Source organism: Lepeophtheirus salmonis, chromosome 5 (genome assembly GCF_016086655.4).
Source record: "Lepeophtheirus salmonis chromosome 5, UVic_Lsal_1.4, whole genome shotgun sequence".
In the NCBI taxonomy this organism is placed as follows: domain Eukaryota; kingdom Metazoa; phylum Arthropoda; class Copepoda; order Siphonostomatoida; family Caligidae; genus Lepeophtheirus; species Lepeophtheirus salmonis.
Genome location: NC_052135.2, coordinates 8,077,427 through 8,088,266, shown reverse-complemented (window position 1 = coordinate 8,088,266; position 10,840 = coordinate 8,077,427). Strand labels below are relative to the sequence as shown.

General features: G+C 31.4%; 1 protein-coding gene and 1 long non-coding RNA gene across 4 annotated transcripts; both read right to left on the bottom strand.

Annotated features, from left to right (window-relative positions):
- Positions 1-3,686: 3,686 nt before the first annotated feature.
- LOC139905314 (uncharacterized) lies at positions 3,687-6,144 on the bottom strand. Its single transcript, XR_011779968.1, has 2 exons — positions 4,342-6,144; positions 3,687-4,175 (listed from the first exon to the last, which is right to left on the bottom strand). It is a non-coding gene; the product is annotated as an uncharacterized lncRNA (long non-coding RNA).
- Positions 6,145-6,639: 495 nt separating this feature from the next.
- Positions 6,640-10,522, bottom strand: LOC121117723 (proton-coupled zinc antiporter SLC30A2). 3 transcript variants are annotated; one of them, XM_040712204.2, is made up of 6 exons: positions 10,142-10,522; positions 9,470-10,081; positions 9,125-9,405; positions 8,926-9,060; positions 7,014-7,231; positions 6,640-6,926 (listed from the first exon to the last, which is right to left on the bottom strand). In XM_040712204.2, the coding sequence occupies exons 1-5, from the start codon at positions 10,153-10,155 to the stop codon at positions 7,086-7,088; spliced, it is 1,188 nt and encodes a 395-aa protein (XP_040568138.1). In that variant the 5' UTR covers positions 10,156-10,522; the 3' UTR covers positions 6,640-6,926; positions 7,014-7,085. The 3 variants fall into 3 exon arrangements, with proteins under 3 accessions (XP_040568138.1, XP_040568140.1, XP_040568139.1); XM_040712206.2 differs by having other exon boundaries at positions 6,640-6,886; positions 10,142-10,434; XM_040712205.2 differs by having other exon boundaries at positions 6,640-6,882; positions 10,142-10,434.
- Between the last annotated feature and the right edge of the window lie 318 nt (positions 10,523-10,840).

Sequence of the window (10,840 nt, the reverse complement as noted above, 5' to 3'; positions counted from 1 at the left end):
AGAGGCGTATAAAATATGTCTTAGAAAGTGTGAGTGGATTTTTCTAGTGGGAAATCGAAACAGGGTTTTCTCATTTATTCTTTATACAAGTATAAAGTAATAACTAGTGGATGTGCTCATGAAAGACGGAGAGTAACTCTGAGAGTTTGCTTTAGAATTATAAGTGCAAGTACTTGTTGGACTTGGAGCAGAATGGAGGATCGACATCGGAGTAATTCCAGCCTATATGTCCTTGCTGTATACGGAGTGTATTTGTGTTAATTTCCTGCCTCTCACGGCTGCTTGAAACTAGTCGAATAAAACGTCATGACAACTAAGCTACTCCTCCTCCATGAATATTAGATTAATAGATTAATATATCGAAACAGAAAAAATCACTCAACGATTTGAATACGATCAAATTTTGGTTCACAATCCACACTAAAATAGCTGTCCAAATCCCTCTAGAAAAATTACTTAAGACCGAACCGAAAACAAAATTCATTGTTGAACCGAGTCTCAACACTACCATGAACCACTTTGAACCCAGAGAGTGTTACAAAAATAGAATTTTGAAAAACTAATGCATATATAATTAACAATAGAGTAAAAGAATCCATTTTATTGTTGAATCAGTATATATGTATGTATATAGAATAACATATTTATGGTATAAGGAAATAAATTGGGTAATGAGTATTTATTTTAAAAGGAATCTTAAATATAATTACTATTCATAATTTACATGGCTATTTCAATAGATAAAATAAGCCTTTTTGAATATCTTAAGGGAGTTCCATTAAAAATAATGATAATAAGAAACATTCTAAATCAATTAATGATTAAAACCCAATAAATTTGATTCTTCTTTCTTTTCTTAAATAATTGATTAGATATATTTCCAGAATGGGACGTTTTACACATTACTGGGAATTGAGCCCGTTTCTTCTTGTACATTTAATGCCATTAATAACAATAAACGTGCAAAAATACTTCACAGCATTCTCTATGATAAGAAAGGAATTGCAGTGAAGTATCCCTTGATATATTTTGTAATGCATTTATACTTTTAGGTCACCCATGAACCCACACTCACTCAAGGATCTTGACTCTTCCTCACCTTATTTGCTACACATGACTTCATATACTATTGGATTTAAATGAATCCAAAACAACTCACCCACATGATTACCTCATTTGAATACCTTTTCGCGCAAAACAAAGGATGTTTCATACAGGGTCCACGGAAAGTTTTGGTAAAAATTTGCTTTAATATGATTAATAATTATTTGATTTATATTTATGGGATTTATGATAATGAGTAGTGTTGTGTCAGTCCCTCCTTCTTAAGGACTGAAGACTACACTCCCGTCCAGTTCAGTCTCGGTCCGATCCCATTCAGTCCTAAACTCATAAAGTTCGCCTAATGATTCATTACTCATATTTATTTCTTCTTTTTTAATCAGTTCTAGCTCGTAATAACAGCCCGAAGGACCGTTCCTAAGACTGAACTGGACCGAATAAATAAGGAATGGCACATCACTAATTGTAGTACTACATATAACGTCTGATTAGTATTGTGTCAACCTTTATTTAGGACTAAAGACTGCAGTTCCGTCCAGTTCTGTCCTTTATATCAGTCCTAAAACTGATAAAGTTCGATCCTTGATAACGTCCCAAAACTGTATTTATTCTTTTTTAAATCATGTTTTCTTGGTATTTCCTCATTATATAAATTATTTAGGTATGAAAATAATTTTCATACCTAAATAATTTATATAATGAGGAAACAAAATTACTAATTCCAAGTGAAATACCAAGAAAACAAAAGAGATTAAGAAAAAATGTAAAGGAAATATCATTCAATACATCAGATGAGAGGTTAAGCCCGCACTTAAAAGGAGATATAACTAAAGTGATTTCTAATGGATCTTCTTAAAAAAGATCTTAATCTCTCCAGTCAAAACTTCCAAAATCTTACAGGATGTTGCATAAACTCTGCTTTCAAGAATAAACTAAATGGAGATGCACCAAATTCAAATTTGGCTTGATTAGCGTCAAACTTACATATAAAGGCCTCTCCCATGGCGATAGAGATAGGAGAATTATCCTTTGAGTTAATTGTTTATTAATTATTGCTGGTTAAAAAAGTGGAACTGTCACCCAACTTGAGCCTATTTATAGCAAATAAAGATTAAATCCAACAGTTATTTACCAACAAGTCAGTGATTCTTAACTGAAGGAAGGCACAATTGTCAAGGGTATGCCGTATGTAAATTTTAGCATTCCGACGCCTCATATTTACAAAAGTCTATTTTCTTTTCTTTCTTTTTTTAATTAGCTTCTTTTTTAGGGGACTTTTTATGTGTTATATTGTTTTAAAAAAAAAGATATTTCAGATCTTCTTTCGATTTGGTGTCCGCTTCAAAAAAAAAAAATATTTCGTTCCCTTATTTAAATTTTAGGCTTTTTCCCGTTTTTTAAATGTGGGCCCGTTTTTTTAGAAACAAATAATTCTTTACATCCATGACCTTTTTTTTATTATCTATTTTTTCGAAAAAGCCCATCATTCTTTTTTGACGGATTTTTCTTAAAGGAGAAGAATCTCCAGTTTTCTTAAATGACCTTTTATAAATAGGATCTTCCATCTTTTTCTTAAGTGGCCTTTATAAATTATTTCTTCATTTTCCCCTTCATCCCCCGCCCCCACACTAACTTTTGCCTCCATATAATATATTCATTGCTGGGGACTATGGACCCTATGGCTCCCCTACCCCTCCATCACTGGAGAGATTAAGATCTTTATTAAGAAGATCCATTAGAAGTCACTTAAGTTATATATTAATACCTCATATATGACTATAAATCTGTTTTTGATGTTATCGCACATGGAATTCAAAACGGTTGAACAGATAAGTCAGACATTTAGCAAGTAGACGTATAAAATAAACAAACATGTTCCAACGATACTTTTTTGGGCCTCCGAGTTTGTTAAAAGGCTGTTTTTGAACGAAATAAAACCTTATTTCCCTTCTCTCTTTCTAAATCTCTCTCCCCTCTTTTCCTTTCCCTCTGTCTCTTTCTACATCCCTCTCTATGTCTTTTTTCTTCTACCTTCATTCTTTGTTTCTATTTCCCCCTATTGATTTAATCTCTGCTAATACATGGATTTCTCAACTACTGCATAATCAGACTCAATAAATAATCACGCAACCTGTATTTTGGACACCAATTGATTTTTGTAATTTCATATTTTTTCCCTCTCCATTTCACATTATCTTACTCCTCCCTACAAAGTTGATTTAATTATTACATAGATGATAGATATTTTTTCAGTGTATAATAAAACTAATTGTGCAAGAATCAATGAATATAAATTTTTTTTTATTTGATCAAAATAACTATTCCAATATACAAAATATTTGAAGGATAATCATCGATTGGATTTGAGTTGAGAATAGGACATTACAATTTCCTCTAAACATAAATTAAAAAAATTATGAGGGGATTGACTCGATAGTTTGTTGGGCATATTTGACTAGTCTTGTCCACTCAAGTTTGTAACAGGATTTGATATGGATTAATTCAGAAGATATTGGCGAGTCATAAAAATTGGGATATACAAATGTTAATCTGTTCAGAAGGTTTTTGTATATGTTTTCGAACAAATGAACCGTATCAAATAATAATAAAAAATAGAAGAAGGCTTGAAAGGATTTTGTATATATTCTTTAAATGAATGACCATAGTTCATTAGAAAAAAAAATTGACATTAGTAGCGTGACCCTCTGAAATTGCTGCCACCAGATTCAATCCTATTCTTATTAGTAGTTATAAAACTTTGAGAGACCATTCTTTAATTGTTCTAGATGATATATTCACTATCAGTAGCATGGCAACTTCATCATAATATTGACCAGCAATCGAATTTACCATAAAACAAAGGATAGTTTTAGTTACTCCATCTTCGTTGAATCCATAAATTTTTCCATTCATATATTCAACCTTTTGAGCAGAATATAGTTGTCAAGGGACTCTTTATTATCCCTCCTTGGAGATGTAGCGATTGCATAGTTGTTTTCTTTAAAATTCTTATTTTTAATCTGATATTACTCTATATTGGCTCTGTTTCAAAGTCAGATGATAAAAAGTGAATAGAGCATACCCTCGCTAGAATAAGTACGGTGATTTTGATTCTGCAAATATAAAGTTGATACGATATATAAAAATACAGCAAGAAATATACGTTTAAATATAATCTATTAAATTAATATCATGATTTTACTTGCAAAAAATTTGCACAAAATATTTTCTTATGCAAATATAAGTCTTAATAAAATTTAAAAAATATGAATATACTACCAGATATGTATTCCTTCGGAACAGTAGCCTTCCATAATTCTAGAAGGTTCGGATTTTTTGGAAACTTATATAGAGAATAGTTAGTTGAAACATTTAATGAACATGAAACCAATTGTCCACACAGTCCAGTAATGCAGGAAAGTTTATCAAATCACCATTTCCGAAATAATATTTCAACTTCCATGGAAGTTATTAAGTCCTTCTTACTCATATCACTCAACCACAAATGTCACATTTTATTAAGACTGAATAGTAGCTTACCATTTATTATGTTTCTATTAGCTATCTAACATTATTATAATATATAAATCACTGTAGTCTTGTTGTACAACTTGAATGGGAAGGTCTTATTCTCTTATAGAGTCAAATAAATTTTGGAGAGTAGGATTGAGGAAGATATTGTTAACATTACATAAAGAGATTCTTAAGGGGTTGAGAAACTTATAAAATAAATTTTGCATTAAGACTAAAGACCATTATTCTAGTTAAGTCCATCTTTACCTATTCCTCTTACATTCGATTCCAAATGCTTCTGAGCACGAGATGAAATTGAAAACATTCGAATCAGGATTCGAGTATTATAGCTATGCTATAAACTAAGAGCCTTAGACGCAAAAATAGGCTGCTTCCTATTCCTATGTAATCAATACAGACGAGAGCAATTCTTGAAATTCATATTCAAAATTATCTGAATATTGAACGATCCTATAGCAGATAACTTCATTGTAGATATCGCCAACAAAGACATAGAATTTCTTGAGTTCAATTTATCTCCTTTGTACAAAGCAGAGGCTCTTGAAGGTGAATATTTGAGGGTTCTATTTATTAGTAGTATTTCATCTACGTTTCAGAGTAGTTAAAAGTAATCCTTCGTCATAGAAGGCATTTTTAATCACTGGAATTAAATACTTTTGATGCTCTAGCTTATTCATAACCATGATGTTTATTCAAGGAGCTGAATCTAAATAAAGTTTATTTACGGTATCTTAAAGAAAAGTTGCGTTGTAGGTGAGCCTCCAAGTGCTGAGAAATCCATGGGTTATAGTATATAAAAGTAAAATTGTTTTTTATAAACATATGTATGTGAGGCCATCACAAGAAATCAACTCCTAAAAAAATAATATACTAAATGTATTTGGAATTAAAAGAAGATTACTAAGTCAGTTGGTGTAATACTATAATGTTTACTTATATTTAATCCGTGCAACTCCATCAGACAAATTATAGGAACGTTAAAAAAAACTGGGGGAGGAGTGGCTCAATTGATATTATGAAAAGAGGCATTACCAGTTAAAAACCGATGACCTATATTTATGAAAAGCTAATGATACATTTCTCTCCCACACCTCTTTATTTATCAGTCAGTGTTCATTGCGTAAAAAGGTTCCCCACCATATTAAAAGTTGAAATCTCAAAATATATATTTACACTGTTCATATTCTTTTTTTATTACTATTCTATGCGTTATCCAATTGATTTACCAATATTTTAGACTTGATTGATGTGAAACAGATGTGTAACTAACGTTACCAGTATTACATAAAACTATTTATTACGAAATATTTACGTCATGTTTGAGGTTGAAATAAATAAATTGATAAGCACAGACATAGGTACATATGAATGCAAGAGCAAATATGACTATTTATTGCCTTAATTAAAATGCATTAAAAGTACCTATGTACACAGAACTGGAACAGGAAAAGAGAATTAATTTATCTTATAACCTTCATTGGAGACTTCGTATTTTGGAATTTAGAAATATCAATGGCCGAAAATTAAATGACAAAATTAAAAAGACAGTTTCAAGTTTTAAATAACTAAAAGTCCGAGGCCAACCTAAGGCCAATGGGATAATGGTGGGCCCTGCAATTGATTAAACAAAGAAATTTGGAATATCTTTTGAAAATGAGAAATTTATTCTCTTAAAAAAGGTCATTTAAAAGAAAAATGTTTTTCAAAAAGTTGCGCACATTTATCTGGACTCCAGATCCCACATGGTATAAGTATTTGAGAGTTTAGTTTGCATTTTTGTTTGCAAAGATGTTTCAACAATAAACTATAATATTTTAGTTACATAAGTCATCGTTTTTAGTATTAATATCTTACATCAATCGATTACCGTTTGAATTTTATTTCTATGACCAAGCGTTTAACCTTATATCTATTATAAATAATAAACATCATAAATCTTAAAATTTAAACCAAACAGAAAGAAGTCATAATTAATCAAATGAACCAATTAGCTGCATTTGTTAGGACTCTGAGAATTTGTGAAAGTCATTTTGCAATAAAAGATTGATTGGCAACTTTATATAATTCATAAGAAGGAAATTACAATATTTTGTTTTTGTAAACTATAAAGTGACTACTTGATAATAAATAATCTTCAGTTTAGACTAGATGCAAATCAGTACAAATACGATTCACAATAGTTTTTTTTTAATTATTATTAAGTAAATCATATGTAAGTAATATTATATATTAGAAATAAAGTAGTTCCTTAAAGATGGTAATTGAATAGGATATAAGATGGAAGCTCTACCTTGTGGAAAAAAAATACATTTCATTAAAATTTCTCAATACTTTTGATGAAAGTAACATGAAAATAAAATGAAAAAAAAAACAAGCGATTAAATAATTGATTATCATTACGTTTGTTCCATATTTACCGAATAAAATATCTTGAAAACCAAGAGTAAAACATTACAGTTCTTAAGAAAGATAAAATGATTTATGAAAATTTATTCTAAAGGATTTTGACATTGACTACAATCCTCCATGTTCTGATGGAACTCTTCAATTTGAAGAGTCATTTCGTAGAAATCATATCTTTTGCGTATCTTATTCGTTGCTTCAATGAGTACTTTTTGCGAATTTGCATTTGGATCTACATGTTATATATGGACAGAAAATAAATATTAGTATTTAAAAAGAATAAAACGTTATAATTCACAGCCTACACACAATTTACAGAGTTTCCATGAAAATCTGAACACCTAGAATTTTAAACTTCAACAAAATATAATTTATTACTTAACAATAGAATTTCAACAGAATTAATAATATAAATAGATTTGTGTCTGAGCTCTCTTAATCATTAATGTAACCGCTCTTAGCGGCAATGATGGTTTCCAGTCCTGGTACCCGCTGCGGATGTAGTCTTCTGTCATGGCGTCCCAGTGCTGGCTGACAGTGGATTTGAAGGCCTTGGTGTTTCCACGACGTACACTGCAGGCCTTACCCTCCACATGCACCTAAAAGGTGAAGTCGAGGGGGTTGCCATCAGAGCTGTAAGGCGGCCAAAAGTGTCAAAAAAGAGTTCAAAAGACTCATTCAAAAGAGTTTTGCAACAGAGTAGATGAGTTTCTTTCATTGCTGGTGTCAAAAGTGGGCTGTCCACCCTCATAAGGTTCTTTCCACCTACTTTTTTATAGCTCTCTGGGCAGTCGGGTGTGAAATCCCGAGATCTCTTGCATGGGTCCTTATGAACTTGAGGGGATTGGTTGGGCAGTTTTCTTTAACTTCCCCCGTGTCCAGTTTGGCTATTTGATAGAGCTCTTCTTCCTTTCTAACGTTTCAGACTTGCTCACGACGTAGACGGGGATCCTGGGAGACGCCTAACTGCTTCGAGTGCGCGAATGGAAATTCGTCGATCACGTGCGTCATTTTCTCGACCTGTACGTAAGCTAGAGAGCTCAAGTTTATATTATTTTGTAACTAATTGTTTTTGCTTTAATATTTCGAAATATGAATTAATTTCAATGTCTCAACTTTAATTAATTATTGAATGAGTAAGTGTTCAAATTTCAATGGACCACCCGGTAAAATATTGCTTTTCTATAAACAATTAGAAAGTATTTCAGAGGAAATGTATGACTCAGAGTACGGAATCAGAGACTATGGTCATAGCCCACTCATTCCTACACCTTCATAAAAAAATAAAATAATGCATCTGTACTATTGAATGATTTAGTTGTAACAAAGAAGCTGGTGGTACACTCATTACCATTAGACATTAGCACCTTCTGAAGGCCAGACACTTATTTACAATGAATACATAATAACGTAGACAAAAAAGCACAACAACTTATACTAAGGGTCCCTCATTACTCTTTTAATATCATATTAATCAATATACATTAAAAAAAAAAAAGGACCGAAAAATGCTATCGGCCTTGTCTATAACCTTTCAAGGATATATTATTACTCAAACAAAATAATATATGCATATTGAATATTATATTTAACATAGACCACTATTTAGAATTGGGTCTTGCACTGTTGTAACCACATAAATAGGATGGCGATCCAATGTAATGAAATACAAATAGATACTTAATTAGTAATACTCATAATAATATTCAATATGCTAAATTATCTATAATCTTAACATGAATATTTGAGAATATGTCAAAGTGAATCACACTTTAATAATTACAAAAATTTAACAAAAAAAAAAAAGTTGGAAGGAAAAACTAAAATTTTATATGCACATCAGACACTATTCAATTATCAAGACGAATTTTGAAGATCTAAGATTAGATTTACATTACTTTATAATGAAATAAAATGTATATTTACGTATTGCTAAATGAGCCGATAGAGCCGTCTTATCCGTTGTGATACCCCAAATACGAATATTATGAATTGCCATTATTCCTTCCACAGATATAAATATATCTTGTACTACATTAAAGTCAATACTTTTGGGAATACCTAAAGTTGTATGATGAGTTAAGAGAAATCAAATCAATTGTTTTAGTAACTACAAGGTAATTACCTTCCATTAAAACAGTAATTGTATCTTGAAGGATCTTAACTGTGGTTCCAAGAACAAGGATTGAAAAGAAAAATGTACAAATTGGATCGATGAGGATCCAAGTGGGTTTAAAATATAGAACGATGGCAGCAATGAAGACACCAATACTTTGTAAAAAGTCACCAAGAACATGAATATATGCAGCTTTGACATTGATGTTGACCTGTTGATTATCATTCGCTCCTGACTCAGGGTCTGAGGTTCCATGACTGTGCGAATGTTGATGTAGAGTACAACCCATTCTAAAGATACAATTAATCATAACTTTTTATTATTATTAATTTAATACGTGATATGAATACAAACACGAGATTGAATAACACCCCGATTCCACTCGTAAGCAACATAATTTTCACATCCAATTCAAATTCTTGATTTATGACTCGATTTATTGCCATGTAAACCAAAATCCCTGTCACGACCCATATCATAAGTACAGAAATTATGGCACCAATTACCTCCGCACGATGCCATCCAAAGTTCATCTTTTTGGTGGCTGGTCGACTTGCAACCCAGAGTGAGAAGAGAGATATCATAAAAGACGCAAAATCAGTCAATAAGTGAGCAGCATCCGTTGCAAGTGCTAATGAGTTCGATAAAACCCCACCAGCAATTTCAACTACCATAAAAATGACACAAAGAACACTAGCAAGAATGAGCTTTCGACGTGCCTTTGTATTTGATTCATCCCCATCAGTATCTCCACCTAAATGACACAAATGTTCGATGTTCTCGGGTTTTGTACGATCATACAATGGTTTTATATCATCAAAATTATTGTTGTCTCCTTCCGGTATCAAATCATCACAGCATTTAACAATTCCATATTTATTGCCGTGAATGCAGAACACTACAGGTGTTGAAGTTCCCTCACAATCAGACAAGCTATTATGATTACTCCTTTTAGGTGTTGACGGACTGAAGAAGAACACAAATTATGTTTGGTTGACTATTTTTCTTTAGAAATTAAAAACTTACGTTGGAGATTCCATTTTGTTTAATAATAAATGAAGCACAGAGAAATCGTAGAAAATATATTACGATATTTTTTCCAAAAATTTATTTATTGTGTAAACAAATAAATAATCGCTTTTGGATTTCTTCGTTTCATACGAGAAAATCCACGTAAATAATAGTAAATTATCAGTTGTTGAACTCCGGTAAAGAAATGAAAGTGGAAGCTGGATATTGAATTATGGTGAGCACCTCAATGAATATAAAATCAGACTGTAGTGATATTTCAAAAAATATAAAAGGGATTTATATATATACATATATGTACAAAAAAAAAATCCTGTTAGTAAGTTACATAAAGAGGAGCTATGTAATTATTTTCAGTTTTGTGGCAATTTTCAATATCTGAAATTCTCAAATTCAGTAGTTATATGGAAATTATAGTCATAATTAGTGTTGTGTCAGTCCTTATTTAAGACTGCCATGCATGTAGTTCAGCTCAGTTCAGTCCTGCATATCAGTCCTAAAAACTTAAAAATTTCGTTCCTTGATGATGTAATTCAACTTTATATCTTCTTTTTTTTTAATCATTTCTTGTACAGACAGTCCGAAGGACCGATCCTAAAACTGGAGTGGACTGAATAAATAAGGAATGACACATCAAGGTTAATAGAAATATTTGTTTTAAGTATTGACTTGACACAACACTAGTCATAATATGTA